We start from the raw sequence: 17,501 nt of genomic DNA, 5'->3' as shown, positions 1-17,501 counted from the left end.
ACAATTGGAATGTCCCTTTTGGCTTTTTTCTGATGACCTATCACAATCCCAAGTTCAAGACCCAGCACAGACCAAGTCATTTAAGAAGCATCACCTTAAGTTCAAGTCGTGTCACCTTAAGTTCAAGTCATGCCTTATGATTTAATTATTTCATGGAGACTGCTTCCTCCTTTCCAGTTTTATTCTCCATAAACTAAAGCTTGCCTCTCGATTACTGAATATGGTACACCTTTATTTTAATTTTTTGAGAATTTCCTACATGCATCGATATGCTTTTCCCAGACTCATTCCCTTCAATTCCTTGCCCTATCTTTCCCATCTCTTTTCTCCTCCCACTTCATGTGTGGCTGCGGCCTTTTCTGTTTAAGCCCACTGAGCCCATGTGGTGCCACCGTTATGTGCATGGATGTCGGGCCATGAACAGCCTCCAGAGGCTGCATCCTGAAGAAAACTGACTTGCCCTCCTAACTGCTGTCAATTGTCAATGGCTCCTCAGCCATAGCTGGGGCTTCCTGAGCCCCATGCCCATCCATGCTGGGATCTGGGCTGGCTTGGTCTTCTGCATGTAGCCCACAGAGCCACTGTGAGTCCATGCTGTCATGCTCTGCCTTGCTGTAGACACCCACTCCCAACATAAAAACCCTCCGGAGTTCAGGCCAGCACACGAGGGCTCTGTTCTCTTCCTCCATCACTGTCCCAGCCATAGTGACAGAGTCAGCTCTAAACACTGACTTACAGCTGAGTTTAATCAAGTATGCAGTAGTTTTGTGTAGTGTGTATTTTTAAATGGTATCAATTCATTTAAGTGGCAATTCTGTGCATAGCAATTTTATAATGAATCTACAATTAATACTTCGTTATCAAGATTATCCTTCCACAATGGTGCATTACAGAGCAGCTGCTGCAAGCAAGCATTTCCCCAGAGTTACATGTGCAGAGACTTTTAACAGTTTGGTTTGGAATCGTGCAGAAAATGTGATCTTTTGTTAATTTTATTCTGTATTATTGTATTTCCCTTGTTTAATTATACATGTATTTTATGATATATGTATTTATATATAAACACATAAATATATAAATAGGCACACACACACACACACACCAGGGGGGGTTCTGGTTGCCATTTTCCGGATGTGTCAAATCCTGAATATATAATTAACATATACAGAAAAGATTTATATTGATTAAAAATCTGCAAGTCAAATTGAAGCTAACATTCTGTCACCGTCTGCAACAATAGTGATTTTCATTTGATTAGGTTGCTGGCCAACCTATAAATCAAGGACAATGGCTGACAAACATGTCAGTTCATTAAGCCATTTGTTTAAAGTCAGGAGGTTGGAGGCATGATTTAACATACTTAGACCTGAATTGCTTATTAAGAGTCAGTGATCAAAATCTGGGGCAGTGTTAATGTCATTATAAGTCATTTCTTTCAGCCTCAATGACCAGGAGGTACACTATCTTAAAAGAAAAAATAGTTTTGTGTGCATGGGAGTGTGTGTATGTGCATAGCATGTCTGTGTAGCACACACATGAGGGTTTCTGGGCCCGAATGACATCTTGGGCTGTATTATTTCTTTTTGAGGGTGTCTCGGTTAGCTTTGACTAATCTGGTACAGCCTCAGTTGAGGGACAGGCTTGTGGACATACATGTGTGGGGTTTTCCCTTTTGTTTATTGAAGTCTAGACCACTGTGGGTAAACTATTCTCCTAAGCTGTATGAAAAGATAGCTCAACTAACACCTGCCTACGAGCCAGCAAGCAGTATCCAGCACGGCTCCTGCCAGACTTCAACTTTCCTCAGTAATAAACTGTGACTCGAAGCTGTAACCAAAAATAAACCATTTCCTCCCATAAGTTGTTTTTGGTCAGAGTATTTTATTACAGAAACAGAACGGATGGAAGAGGCTATCAGGAAAGGGCAGAGTCCTGCATATGGCAGGATTCAGCAGAGTCCCTTGTGTGTACTCACCAATTGCCAGCATCATCAATTAAGAAACCCAAAGATATGTTCCACTATTGGCAAATGACTCATACGGAGCAAAACTATTATCATTTAAAATTCACTTATGCCGTATTTAAGGAATATTTATTTTTGACGGTATTACAAAGATCAACTGCCAGAATTTAAAGGCAATTAATTAAAAATTAATGAAATAAAGGCAGACCTAGCCAGTGTGGGTTCGAAACACTTCTTTACTATGTGATTGCAGGCAAGTTATTTAGTCTCCCTGTGCCTCAGTTTCCCCCATTTATTAAGTGGGAAGATGACACAGGCAACTACATTAGAGAACTGAAGACCAGGAGTCAATAATGCCCTGTTTAGGAAGCTGCCTGTCTGGTGTATATAGCAGACACTGCACAGATACGCATGCACTAATAATATAGCCTTTAATTTCTTTAGTAGAAAAATACTGAAAATGGAACAGTTGAGTCTTTTCACATATAAATTAAAGCAGAGTGCTTATACCCCAGCACATTTATTGGTGGAAACCTATAATTTCCACGCATATCCACATGAAAAGTAAACTAAGAGTCTTGGTATTAGAAGGAATTTTAGCAGATATAGATATGGATTTTACAAACCCTGGCTACACAACAGGTAATTATACCGCAAGCAGGACTCTGCATGAGCTGAAAAGCCCACGGAAGAACAAAACGCCCTCTCTAGGATGCAGAAAAGCGCTGATCCGGCAACATACCTTGTGACGGGAGCCACATAGTTGCCAGGGAAGACACCTATCTTGCTGGTGTGCATGGATGTCCCTTTGTACCAACCATCCTGGCAACGCTCAAACACCAAGAACATCTCCCCTTTCCTCAGCTCCAGCTCATCTTCCTTCCGGGGAGTGTATGGATATATAGCAACGTATCTACAGGAAAGAAAAAAAATGTCAGACTAGCAGGCGAGGTTTGGCCGTCTGCCCTTTGAATGCCGGTAGAGGCTTTTGTTTTTGACTAAGAGTGTCCCTCCTGGATGTTATTCACGTGCTATGAAAGAATTAATGCGGTTTCCAAGAGTGTCTACCTTAGGGCTCTGGATTGGGAGCCCATTGGGAAAATGGAGCGCTTCAAATGGCACTTGTTAGACTTGAGAATGAGCCCCAGATGAGGGCATATGGGCATACAGTTCCGCTGGGAAACACAATATGTTGCCTTCTATGCGCATGGAACCCGCAGGCTTAGGCCGTACCTGCATTTCTGAGCTCAGCCAGGAAACTGACTGTAATAGAGAAAGTCAAAGGAACTCTGGGTTGTAGGAAGCACAAAAGAGCTACTGAGTACAAGGTGCCTGTCCACACAGAGAGACCAGGCAGGCGGCTGACCTATACATCGGCCAGTGCTCTGAACCCTACAGGTGCAGATCCACACAAAGCAGATGCCTTCTGTCAGCGGCAAACTGCACAGGGCAACTGGACCTCTCTGGATTCTTACTGCTGGGGACTTACAGCTCTCTGTATGCTGACTGTAGGGAGACCTGATGTGTGTGGAATACCTTCCTGTTTTTTTTGAGATCAGCGGTCCTCAACCTTGCTAATGCTACAACCATTTAATACAGCTCCCGATGTAGTATGGTCCCCCTACCATAAAATTATTTTTGTCGCTACTTCATAACTGTCATTTTGCTACTGCTGTGAATCGCACTGTAAATATCTGATATGCAGTCTCTGTGAAAGGGTCATTCAACCCCTCCCTTCCACCAAAGGTGTCAACACCCACAGGTTGAGAACTGCTGCTTAAGACTGTGGTACAAGGAATGAAACTGAAGATAAAAAGGGTACGACAGAGCTGTATAAAAGAACAGCGGTTTTCTAGATAGATGACCTATAAAGGAGAGAACAGAAATTCCTCTAAACTGAAAGGCCTTTTCTCAACGGGACACCACCCACCAGGCACACGTTAGACTCATTCTATCTAAGTGTCTTATTAATTATATGCATGATGGGGTAGAAGTTTCCAGAATACAAGCCACTTGGTTGAGCCCTAAGATGTCAGTAGCTCCTATCAGACATGTGTTTCTTGATCTCTGCTGTTTGAGATGAGTGTTTACACAGTAATAAAGACACCCTCACTTACACACTGGGACGAGTCTGAGGCCGTAAATGTGCAATCTGGTCAGTGGATCCCACCACAGGCCTGGGTCCCATTCCAGTGGCGGCGGCAGCAGCGGCGGCAGCAGCAACAGCAGCAGCAGTAGCGCCTGACGGGGTGGAGGCCAGTACAGTGGCAGCCAGGAGAGGCGGTGGAGGAAGAGGAGGATTCATAGTCTAAATCAGGAAAAGAAGAGATGGGGAGGGGACATGCATATCATTTATTTATATCTTTATAAAAGGTATAAGGGAAGGAGACTCAGAAGCCCACCAGACAGACTCTGTGCACAACAGAACCAGCAGGCTACTTCACATGAAACACCCTTTTTAAAAGTTTATATTAGGGCTGGAGAGGTGTCTCTGTGGTTAAGGGCACTGGTTACCCTTCCAGAAGTCCTGAGTTCAACTCCTAGCAACCACATGGTGGCTCACAATTACTTGTAATGGGGTCTGATGCCCTCTTCTGGTGTGGATAGCTACAGTGTACTCATATACATAAAATAAATAAATAAACCTTATTTTATCATTCTTTTTGTCAAACAGGTAAGCCTAGACAGGAAGGAGAAAAAAAGGAAATGACTGTGTGGAAGTTTAAGATTAAAAGTAAAGTACAGAACCGGGCCTGGAGAGATGGCTCAGTGGTCAAGAGCACTGGCTGCTCTTCTAGAGGATCCAGGTGTGATTCCCAGCACCCACCTGGCAGCTCCAAACTATCTATAACCCTAGGACCAAATGATTCAACACCTTCTTCTGGCTCCTGATAGCACTGGGCATGCCTGTGGTGCACAGATACATGTAGGCAAAGCCTTCATACAACACAAAATAAATAGTAATTAAAAGTAAAAAGCACAGATTTGCACAAGAATTGAGACACCTTCCAAAGGAACTGCTACGATGTCACATGGCTGGCTAGAATTGATTTTCTGCTGAGCTCTTGTAACCTGAAACTTAAATACATCACACCGTGTATCACCGTATTGCAAGCCATGCCTTCTGCCATCATTCCAATTGATGTCTGGTCTTCTCAGAGCCCAGACCATAGCAAGCCATAGTTGCAAGTCTACTATGGCTTCCTTCGCTTTTCCTCTTCTTCACTTGGCCAGCTTCTGAAATTTAGGACTAGCAAGGCTGGTAACCTTTAACACATACACCAGTGAGAAGCCACCGGGTCCTTTATGGGCACAGTCTAACGGGGTTCTGCCTGCAGGGATCTGTGTCTTTGACAATCAATGGAGCATTTGTTAACCTTCTGATCTACAAACCCCAGATAATTCTTCAGGGACTGTATACTGAAACTCCTGGGAAAACAGGCACACAAAGCCTGACTGAACCCCTATCTCGCCCTCCCCAAATCTTTGAACCACTAGAGGTTAAAACTGAATCAGGGAAAACCAGAGAGAGGCGGCAGAATACACCCAGGAGGCAGAAAGAGCTGCTACGCAAAGCAGGGTTCCAGTCATTATATTTCAAATGTTTGCAATGAGAATTGAATCCTATCAACACTCACCTATTAATAGTACACAGCTGCAGACATTCACGTTTCTAGACCTGTAACTGTTTGACATGTTCTACTTAATTTTTTGCTAGCGTGCCTTCCGATGAGGACTTTCCCACACAGAGACAGACCATTGAGCACAGAAGTAAATGAGGCATGGAATCGCTTACAGAGAGCCAGCCTGGACAAGACGGGCTGTTCAAAAAGTCACGAAGTCACTTGCCGCTCCCCACGCAAACGGGGCAGCATTAAGCTGCATCGTGCCTCTGGAACGACATGTTCTGAGTGAGGCTCAGAGCCTCTGACCCTTTCAGCAGAGGGTCAAGCTTTCTTTCTGTTTGGCCCACTTCCAGTGACAACGTAGAGAGAAATAAAGATAATCCAGGCAAAAATAGTGAGAAGACACGGTCTGAGCCGCCGTTCAAAGATAACGCCAAGTCAGAGGCTTACAGGTTGAGATGGGTCTACCTGCCCACAGAGAAATATATGGAAAAATGGGGAGCTTAGACAGATTGCTACTTCAATCTTTCTAAACCCAGTCTTAAGACAGTGCATCTATGGAAAGGCAGAAGGCAGAGGACATGTGCACAACAAGGAAATATAATAGAAAAAAATTTAAAAGGAACAACTGGGATAAATGATGTCTTAGAGGCAAAACAAAAACAAACATCTATTTATGTATAGACCTGATTAAAGAAAAAAAAAAAACCCAGATTTTACATTTTAACAAAACATAAAGAAGGGTCACAAGTTTATTATAAAATAGTAGCCGAATGTCACTGCTTGTAAAAGGAGAAGAGTAAGACATTGGGATAGGCAGGAAAGGGGACATTCAGACACACAGACCCAAAGCTAGTGTCTAAGTGAAATACAGTCATCTCTCTCTGTGGCTGAAACAGAAGAGATGGTCTTTAGTAACACTAGGCAGATTATTTTTCTCCCTCTCTGCACCGAGTGAATATGTGTTAGACAGAGGGAATGCCTGATTAAATCAGACTCCTCGATGCTGCTTGGTCTTGTGGATGAGAAAATGACCGGGCTCTCTGAATGCAGGGCTGCGATACACCAGGAAGCTCGGCAGATTGCTTTTTAAACAGCCTCAACTGCAAAAATCTGGTCCAGTGGAAGTTCAAAAGGTGATCCACCCTGCAATGTGCTGTGGGAAGTTTGCTATCTTGTAAGACCTGACATTTCTATAGAGAACTACAACCTTTCATATACTCAGATGTGACCTGGAGACCTGCCTATTATACTGAAGTCTGGGCCAGCAGAGGCAGTATATACCCTTTACCAACAAAAACACAAACAAACAAACAAATGAAAAACACCTGCCACCATCGGGTCCCATACTGTTCATCAACACTGGACTCAGGAGTGGCTTACCCACATGAAATGGCCATCTTTTGCTATGCCCATGTCTATCCCCGTAAGGCAACTAACCGGCCTTGCAGAAGCAATATAGTATTTCCTATCAGAAAGGGTGACAGATTTCCGCCCTGGCCAGCCTGTCCCTTTCTAGAATGTGTACCCAGGGAGGAGATGTCTTCTATCTCAGTAGGAGCTGATGCAGGAAACTGGACACTAGATATTGTAAGTAAGAAGTTCACGTATGTGGTGCGAAGCTGGTCCTTCCTGGCATGATTTCCCCCTCTTGCCTTTTCACGAGACCAGCACAGACAGCAGCTAGACCTGGATTTGGCTAAGGCTGGGAAGATAGACAGTATGTTTTAAGCCTGAGGCCAAGGGCTGAAGGCCATCTTACTACTAAAGTGCTTTGTGTTGGAATTATAGGCAAAAGTTCAAGCAACAACCAAAGGCCCCTTTGTTTTCCAATGTCTCTTATGTGTGCCTCTTCCTCACACACCTCACAGGAAATGAATCCCATGGGTAAACACCATGTAAAATCCAGAAACCCATCACTGTGGCTGCCCAATCACCTACTCTCCACTCACCCTACCATCAACCCAACACAGCATCCCTAAATGGTCTTTCCGGGATACAGGATCTCAGGCACAAACTGGTCCAAGAGAGGCTAGGTTGCATGAGAGTGCTCGTGGGTAAATAGTGTTGCTATTTTTAGCTGTGTTGCTGTGTACCTTTTTGTTTCCCATTTAATCTCTAAGAAAGAGAAGAGATGCCCATCCTAGTTAATTGTATGAGTTATGTGGTGCCTCTAACCTTTTAATAACTAGGAGTAGTGCGTACGTTGACTTCCTCAGTGCACAGGGCACAGGCAAAGGTCAATAAGTGGAAGGCAGTGTTTCAGTTTAAGAGGTTTTGGAGTCAGAGACTGACTTAACGCTTGTCAGACAACTGGCTCTGGCTCCTAGCTTTGCAGCCAGAAGGCAGGAGACCCTCAGTGAACACTGTGATTGAAAAATGTTCTGTGCTTCTCACTGCCTCTTAGGACAATATGATTTGGATCTAGAAGATTCGATCCCTGAGATGCTAGAGTACTTTTCTGTTGTTGCTATGGATGTCCTAAGCTGGGCAATGGTGGTTCCTGTCTGTAATCCCAGCACTGGGGAGGCTGAGGAGAAAAGGATCATGGGTTCAAGGCCTGTTTGAGCAATATAGTGACCTAGGTCACCCTGGGCTGCACAGCTAGACACTCCCTTGAAAACTGAAACACAAAATATATATAATAAAGAAAAACATTTGCTCATATCCTACCCCTCATCCTAATTTTCAACTCTCCTGCCAAAGATATCCTTTCCCCGTCCCAAAGTATCAAGGTTTGTGATCTCCACCTGTGCCCTACAGTTCCTTGTTCCTGTTGGCAGAAGTGGTGGTGGCACTGACTACATAGTGCCTATTCTGAGACCTGACATCATTTAACGTTCTTTTGGTTTTTTTTTTTTTTTTTTTTTTTTTTTCATTTGCTTTATGAGACGAGGTCTCACATAGCCCAGGACTGCCTCCATGTTGCTCAGAGGGAGTCTGACCTTCTGATGATCTTGCCTTCATAGACGTAGTACTGGATTGCATCACCACTTTAATATATCACTGAGGATCAAACCTGGGGCTTCATGCATGGTATGTAGGCAGTCTAGCAACTGAGTGATATCCACAACCCTAATGTTCCTTCACATGCACGTACACGCATGCGTGCGTGCAAACTAAATCTCATCATCCATGTACTTGAGAAGTAAAGGCAAGAGGAGCAGAAGTTCAAGAAGATCTTCAGCTACATAGTGAGTTTAAGGCCAGCCTGGGTTACATGAGATACTGTCTCAAAAAGGAGCAGGAAGAGGAGGAAAAAAAAAATTAAACATGGTTTTCCAGACTTTTAGAATTCAACCTATTTGTAAGCTGCTGTGGGCAGTCAGTATTTGGCCTTTAATGGTGGGGCTGTCTCGTGACAGTTTGCATCTAAACACACCACACGGTATCGGCAATTAGTAATCACCCATTGTGTGCTTTCCTCTGCCGCTGCACCGCAGATATAGGACTAAGATCTTCAGCTTCCTCATCCCACAAAACAAGTCAACAACAACAAGAACAACAAGAAGCAATTATTATTAATAGGCTCATGCCTGAATCAACAGCTGTGACACTTCTGCTCATGATGGAAGAGATGGAACATTCTCGCTGTTGCGTGTGAAATGTTAGAGACATATGCTCATAAATAACTCCATTCTGCATAAAAGATTTAAAAGTCTCAATTTATGAAAAAAAGCACTGGAAGTAATTTACATTTCCTATGCCAGGGGTGACATTTACTTCCTATACATTCATAACATGAAAAGCCCATCCTTTTTTATTTTGTCCTACCAAGCTACATACTCTTGCTATGATAACAACATCTCCTAAAATGCTTCAGATTTTAAATAGAATCCTTGTTACAATTAACTGGAGGTACCAAGGGCCTCATGTGCTATTGAGAGTTTCCTACGCAAAACCAACATTAAATCCACGGCATGTCTGCCAACCTACCAGAGATTTTGAGATCTACTTTTTTCTCTGGATGACAGAAAAGCCTGTTTATAATTAGTTTTTCATTAAATGGAGCTGGCGCGCAGTAGACAGTGTTTAATAAATCTCTCTTGCTTAATATGCAGTCTTTCTTATAAAAATCCTAGAATAAAAATGACTGAGCATGAATTAATTTTATATGCTCTCCTGTGGCCTGTTCCATTGATTTGCCCCTGAGTCAACCCCCAGCAAAGAACTGGCCATTTACTATATTATAAAAATTTCAGTTCACAAGGGCTAAAACTCAGCCAGCCTTATATCTTTTACACTAATTAATTTTTCCAAAGTCAGTCTTCTCGTTCCCCCTTAAGACATGGAGTTAAGAATGCTTCCATGCACGGGAGTCATCTGGAACGGAAATACACTGTGGTTATATGTGTTGGTGGGAAAGAAAAAGAAGTTGCTCCCCTGAAGATTAGAGGGCAGGATGGGTTATGAAATTTGGCTTTAGTGAAACCTCTGTGGCTAACTGAGTCTTATGGAAACCACATTTAATAAATGTTAACTAAAATCCATCTTTTCCCCAGATGAATCGAGGCCATGTCTCCTACACTAAGCAGCTGTATTATCAAGGAAGCTGTAAGCTCTCAGGGAGCATTTAAAAAGAGAAAAACAAATCCAATAACTTTAACCTCTGAGTAGAAGGCACCGGCGTCCATTTAAACAGAAGAACATGATTTAGTCTGTGAGCGTCTCAAGAAGTCTTAAGTGAAGTTAGATACTAATAGCAGTTATTTATGCCCCACCTTGATTTAAAACTCAGCTTTTAATTAATTATGAAATGTATCAAGCCAAAATTAATATTGAGGGAAAGGAAGACGATAAAATTACACGGATTCAATATATTGAGTTGTATACTGTGTTGTGTGGTTCTGGCTACAAACTCAGCTTTAAGAAACCTAGCGGAGGAAAATATCTTTACAACACACATAAAATCTGCAACCTAGAAACAAACCAGCTGCTTAGAAGCAGCTGTGACTGGTCCTAGCTGCCTTCTCTGGCTCGCTCATCTACCTTTCTTAGATAGCCCAGGCCTGCTGCCCAGGGGTGGTATGTTCCACAATAGGCTGGGCCTCCTGTATCAATCAATAATCAAGAAGATGCCCTACAGACATGCCTCTTCCTATGTATGTCTAGGTTCGTGTCAAGTAGATAAAAGCCAACCAGCATGGATGGTGAGGCTGAAAGATGCTGAGTAACTTTCCCAGGGTCACATGACAAATAAAATGGCTGAATGAACCAAGCTTAAACCCAGTCTTTCCATCCCAAACCTAAAACCCTCCAACGGACCACACTGTTTCTCTGAGAGGATCAACAGATACTCCAGGTGCAGAATCAGGGAGGGCGGTGCTAGAATCCAGACACCGGGCAGTCTGACTGAATGATTTCTACTAAGTGCTGGAATTGTCCGAAATAGCAACAGTCTGAAAGTGTAACCAAGATATTAGCCTGAATGAGAGATTTCTCATATTTTCTAGTTCCTTGCTGCTCAGTAGGTTGTGATTTTAGGAAGCCAAGGGGCTGTTTTTCTGTTATCCCAAGGGTGTATTTGCTTGTTTTTCTCCACAGTTATTCTTGTTTTACATCCATCTCCCTTGACTGTTATGATTCTCCAGGTCACCCCTCCCCCCCATTCAGATGTCTTTATGCAACTGATGTTTAGAGTCTATCTGTGGGATGCCAAGTTTTTAGAAGAAAAATCAACGTACTCTAAAAGACTCTCCCAGGGCAGCAGGGACGTTGAAAGGGTCACTATGAGCTACAAAGTAGTAAAACTAGAGATGAATCCTAAAAACAGACATTTGGTATCAATTTATTCTGTGAATAAAAATCAAACTATTTAGCCTGAAAAGGCCCATGTCTTCAGAATATCTATAAACGTATCTCTAAGCAATTAAATAAATAAGCAGGATCTGGAGACCCCAAAGAAATACAGGTTAAGCCTTCGGGAAATCAAACTGAACTTCAATAATATTAAGTGTAGCTTTCAGAGTTCTCTTAGCTTCAGGCCTCTGATTGCCACCATTAACAATTTTGCAGGCTGCTGGCAAGAAACAGTCTTTTCTGTGAGATCAGCAGGGATCTGGGACGAAAGGCAACCCCACCTAGCAGCATCGGGGTACACCGCAGGTGTTGGCTGGAATCTGGCAGACCATTAAGACTAAAGACCTCAAAAAGAAATAAAGACACAGAAATAATACTTACTCCAAGGGCAGCTTGGTAGGGGACATCTGACGGGAAAGTGAACGAAGGGCCAGTTGTCACTGGGCTGCTAGGGGGTGGGGTCACAATTAACCCAGTGGTGCTTATATGAACCTGTCAAGGAAAACAGTTTATTAAGAGGACAGCTGTGCTTTTAATAAATCTACCTGTCTGTCTCCTCCAACCGTGTGTGTGTGTGTGTGTGTGTGTGTGTGTGTGTGTGTGTGTGCGCGCGCGCGCGCGCGCGCGTGCGTGAGCCATGGTGCCATGTGGAAGTCAGAGGACAATCTCTGATGCTGGTCCTCACCGTCTACTTAAGACAGGGTCTCTTTTTCACCCACAGTTACTTATGCCAGACAAGTTGACCTGTGGGTTTCTGGGACTTTCCAGTCTGCCTCCTCCCTTGCTGTAGGAGCATGCTATGACTATCTTGTGTCTTGGCTTTCTCTATATCCTGTGAATCAGAACTCAGGTCAATAAGCTTACATGGCAAGCACTGTACTGAGCCCATCCCCCCCCACCCCAAGTTCGCCATATTTAACACAACAGATTCTCCTGGACGAAGTCATGTAAACAAGAGATCTATATATGAAGATATCCAGGGAAGGCAGAATCCTTTTCTTTATAGTCTGTCCCCAACTGTCTAAAGACTCACTGTGTACCAGATATGCCAGTCGGTACATTGTGCTATATACAGAGTGCCGTTGGCTAGCACGTAACATGATACCTCCTCATTTTGTATTCTACCATGAGTCAAACTGTTCAGACAGTCAGCCTGGGGCTAAACTAGCTTCACGTTCTCACGAAGACCCTGCAAAGGCAAGCTGGGGCTCCACATTCATCTCTCTACTGATAGGTCAAGTCTATGTAAAATTATGGAGGCACTTCTGTATTTTCAAGCTCATTCTTTCTTACTTCTAGCTTTCAGTGAGGATCAGCCATCAAAAATGAGGCAGCCTGGCTGTGCCTATGGCAGAACATTCATTATAGAACCTTTAAGAAATAATGTCAATCCAAATTGTGTTCAAAGGTGTCATCCACGAGACTACCCAGGATTAATTTACGAGAAGGAAATTGAATTATTTAGGTCATTTCACTGCGTCCAATTACTTGATCAATTTCCCTCAGGTTGCAGGGCAGATACAGCTGTGGAATATGAGAGTGTTGCTTGGTGCTGCAGACACAGGCAGAGTAGATATCCCAACAGACGGGATGTCTTTTCCTCAGCACAGAGGACGTGCCGTTGTTTGTCCACAGAACCGGACATTAGTTAGTCTCCTCTATAAGAAGGGATTAGGAAAGCAGGGAGAGTTGGGGAGAGAAAAAAGGAGCAATCAGATGGGCCTTCTTGCTTCCCTTGAGGACAAGGGCAATATAAAAATGCCTCAGACACAAAGACATTATAAATCATGCCTCGGGATGTCACAAGCACAGGTACCATGGGTATGATTGGGGGCAGACCAAATGTCTTCATGTGCTTTATGGACGTCAGTCACAGAGACCCTGTGATCATGTATGTTGGGGATCTACCTGCAAGGCACAGCTCAGAAGTGATTTCCTAGTTTATACCTTTTCAAGTTCAGTCCTCACTCGACAGCCACCAAATACGATGGCAAGCAAGCCCTCTGACCCTCTGACCTTTGGCCATCCTGTGACTGTTATATCCAGAGTCTCCATCATCAGAAGAGAGATTGGAGGTGCCCCATTTCCTAAGTACCACAGGATCAGTGCTCAACTGCCTATGAAGCTGTATCCAGGAGCTCTCATTCAGACGGGAGGCCCACGTGAATACTGACTTGCTTAGGGTTGCTTCTTAAGAATGGAATGAAAGAAAATCAAAGCTAAAGGTAAGTGTGAGTTAGGAAAATTAAAAATCATCTAGTGGCAAAGGCAGTTTCTGAGACAACTTCTCTTGGGACAGGCCTGCTTGAAGCAGCGTCTCCTGGCCATTCCCTGTATAGTCTCGTCTCCAGGACAAGGACCATGTATGTGCCTGTTGAGTGGACAGCATACACTCAAAGCTTCCTTGTGGACCCAGGGCCCCTCCATCATGCAAGGTGCCCTAGATAAGTGATGTTTTCTGTAAACCTCATCGGGAGAACCAGGCAGTACTTCACACACCTCCTATCCTCTGCTAGAAATAACTTCTCCCTGAGGCAACACACCGCCACTAAAAACAACCAGTTGGTTACAGAAGGGAGGAGCGGGGGAGGGGGAGGAAGAGGGCGCAGTTTCAAGAAAACAGAAAGCATCTTGTTTCCTAAAGCACTCAGATTCAAACAAGAAAAGGCACACTTTCACAGCCTTTGTCCCCAGATGTGGTGTGGTACTGTGAGACAAACTGATACCTGAGCTCTCTCCACAGGACACATGGCTTAGCTTGCCTTCCTTTTCCTTTTAACTTTCTTCACTACCAAAGAAAAAGCACAGTCCACTATTTTAAATCCTTTCTCAGTCAGTGCTGTCAGCGTGCCTCACACGAGCCTGCTTCTGTGTCAAGAAAACCCTACCATGCAAATGTTGCTACTGCCTCATCACACACAAAACAAACGCATTCAGAATGATTTGCTTTGTGCTAGGGGTTCTTAACCAACCCCTTCTCCAGATGCTTACTCAAAATCCATGGAGTCTCCCCAGGTTCTCCTGGCTTGGGACTCTGAACTCTGACCTACAATCTAGCTTCATGCTCTGATCTGAAACCCATGTCTGTTTTCATGAGATCACTGGCTATGTGAAAGGTAAGGGCATTTCCCTTCCCACCTAGTTTTCAAGTAACTCATCCATTGAAGAAGCCTTTGAGTGCTTGCTTATGTATGCCACACTCAATGTTATCAGTGACCAAAATGAAGACCCCCTTCATACTAATGTCATGTATTGTGTATGTTCTATTTTTCTTCACTAAAATCAAAAGTTCTATAACCTTATCACTTTCAATAAATAAATAAATAAAGCCCCCCCCCCAAAAAAGCCCATACTCTCATTCAGAGAAAATACATTTAATTCCTGACTTGCTATGTCAATCCAGAGATGTTGAACGACATAAATAACAAAAACGACTTTTAATAAAATTAGCCAGGAATGGCCAACTCTTAGTCTACAATGTCATAGAGAAACGTATTAAGCTATATAAACTTCTTCAGAACCAGGATTATGTATTTTTTTAAAAAAACTTTTTTTTTCTTTAATGGGAATTTCATTTTTATATTTTAAGGAAAAACAACCCAAAGCTGCATTGTGGGAAAAAAATCTGCATAAAATAAAATGATACCTAAGCCTACACAGAAATTCTTCCTGCTGTGTCAGGCTGCTTGGGACAGTGCTCTCTGACCTCCAGGCTGAGCAAAGTGCAGCTGCTCTCTAAGTGGATAATGACACAGTCCTTTCCCTCTGGGAAAGTGCCACAATTAGATCTACTCTGTAGACCAGAATAAGGCCGTCATAAGGAAGGCCTGTATTCTATATATCTCATTACACACTGTGCCCAAGGGTCTAATAATACAACATTTAACAATCAATTGCCACATGAATGAGTGAATACTTGCAATCGGCCCATGCATTTTTAACACAAAAATAACACGTGGCTGTGATTTAAGGTAGTCCAGATGAATTCCGGAGCCTTTTAAAATTGCAGGGTCAAATTTCTAAGTTGAATGTTTCTGTCCTTTCTTTTCTTGCTCTGTTATTTGGATGGGAAACCTAAGAACCAAGGTGTGAGAAGCTCCAAATGTCCCGAGCATCAAACTCAGAACTGTGGACGTGAACAGAAATAAAGTTTGTAGCACTGGGAAGTTTTGTAAACTGAGTGAAATTGATAAGCAATACTTTCCACACCTTGTAGGTTCTAATACTGCTTCTCAGTCCTTACTTTGGAATGAACTCAAGCTCGTCTTTCCTACGTATACTGTTCTGCTTTGAATGTGAAATGTCCCCCACAGGCTCCTGTGTTTGAACACTTGGTTCCTGGTTGGAAGTGCTGTGTGGAAAAGTTATGGCATCTTTAAGAGACTGGTGCTAGAAGGAATGGATTTCTGGGAAAGCGGGCCTTGAGGCTTGGTAGCTGGACCCCACCTCCTGTTCACTCTAAGCTTCCTGGGCATGGCTGTAAGGAGCCTTCTCAGCCTCCTGCTCTTGAAACCTTCCCCGCCTGTTGTCATATCTTCCCATCATGATGGACCACATCTCCCTGGATCTGCAAGCCAAACCCTTTCTCTCTCAAGTCGCTTTTGCGAGGCATTTATCACAGCAGTGGGAATGTAACTAAGGCAAATATAGAGACAGCAAGGAAAGCTACCGTCATCAGGGATTTTACCGCTGGTGAGCCCACGCACGCTTCGGCGGCTGACCCTGCCTGTGTACCTGAGACGGGGCGCTGCAGGAGAGCCCAGACAGTTCGCTGATGCGGGCTGCGGCTGTGGGGTTGCTGGAGCTGATGAGCACAGGAGGGCTGATCTCCATGGAGTGGCGGTGCTGGGACGCCTGGGAAGACTTGTTGGCCATGGTGAGGGAGGTGAAGGAGTGTCGCTTCCTGGTGTTCTTCTTGGTGTCGGAGTGCTTTGAGGCAGAGCTGCTCTGTGCTGTCGCGGAGGGGCATTCTGCCGTGTCCACTCCTGGCACGGGAGGCTTATCCCACTCTATCAGTTGCTTGGCAGCTGAGTTAAACTGGAAAGGAAAGCCAGCAGAGCAACACAAGGTTAGACCATTCTCAGCGGTTCAATGCGAGTTCTTCCCTCCAAGTGTTTTAATCTATAATTCAAAGCCACCACGTTAGTATTTGCATATGCATGTTACATTTCTTCCATGTGAGATGCCCTTCCCACTGTGACTACGTCACAGGTAGATATCAACTGAAGAATAAATAATTCCAAAGGAAGACTGAAAAGGTAAAGGCATGTTTCTAATAATGGGGGAGGGGAGAGGCGTGGGTAATTTTGTCATTTGCTAGTAATCAAAGATTTCAGTTTACCGATGAAATTTGTGGAGCAGCGGCGGAAGGGTGTAAGCGTTCATCTGCTTAAACCCAATAATGAATGGCTCAGAGCTGAACAACTGATGAGTTTGGTACGAGCAGAGAAGGAAAGAAAGAAAGAAAACCGCACGATACTGATGTGTGTACCCCCAAACAAGTTAACTCCCCTTGTTTCTCTCTGCATAGTTTGAGGGAATCTCAGAGAAGTTGGTTGAAATCCTCGTGGTTTTGTTGCTGCTGCTGCTGCTGTTGTTTGTTTTCTTTCCTCAGACATTCTGTCCGTTATCAACACAAGTGCTCAAAAATCAGAGCAAGGGAAGAGCTGAAATCCTAGGCCAGCTGGCATGCTAGCTTGGTGTATCTGAAGTCTCCGTGTAAGGTGAGAGTACAAGGGGACAGACTACGTGTGCTGGGCTGATAAGATCGGCAGCAATGGGGAGAACATTAGCCTTTTGTTTTCCCTGAGGTAAAACGAAACATTTCCGGAAAGGCCTCCATGATAAAAGGCTGCCTATCTTACTATTGGGATGATGAGAAACTGCACAGTGCAGGAAAATAGAGGAAACTTAAAACCCCGCACATCTGAGAGGGGCTACCGAGGACAAAGGAGGTCTTCCCAACATTACACTCAGCCCTGCACAACTAGCTCTATGTGAAGTAACATCATCTAACGTCCGTTTTCTATTTATTTCAACTGTTCAATCCATGTCTTCTCCCCCTGTTGATAAGAGTCCCCTACCAGGAGAGAGGATATCCTGCTGGTCAATAT

General features: G+C 43.8%; 1 protein-coding gene across 3 annotated transcripts in view; it reads right to left on the bottom strand.

The window, feature by feature from the left end:
• Sh3rf1 (SH3 domain containing ring finger 1) overlaps positions 1-17,501 on the bottom strand; it is a 159,850-nt gene that overhangs the window by 23,474 nt on the left and 118,875 nt on the right. For all 3 annotated transcript variants that reach the window (XM_034520891.2, XM_076914186.1, XM_076914184.1), the window contains exons 5-8: positions 16,123-16,425; positions 11,770-11,880; positions 4,081-4,271; positions 2,706-2,876 (exon numbers count right to left, since the gene is read on the bottom strand). In XM_034520891.2, the coding sequence (XP_034376782.1) occupies positions 2,706-2,876; positions 4,081-4,271; positions 11,770-11,880; positions 16,123-16,425 (776 nt within the window). The remainder of the gene's footprint in view (positions 1-2,705; positions 2,877-4,080; positions 4,272-11,769; positions 11,881-16,122; positions 16,426-17,501) is intronic.

The sequence above is a fragment of the Arvicanthis niloticus genome, chromosome 16 (genome assembly GCF_011762505.2).
Source record: "Arvicanthis niloticus isolate mArvNil1 chromosome 16, mArvNil1.pat.X, whole genome shotgun sequence".
In the NCBI taxonomy this organism is placed as follows: domain Eukaryota; kingdom Metazoa; phylum Chordata; class Mammalia; order Rodentia; family Muridae; genus Arvicanthis; species Arvicanthis niloticus.
This window is presented reverse-complemented; position numbering and strand designations above follow the sequence as displayed.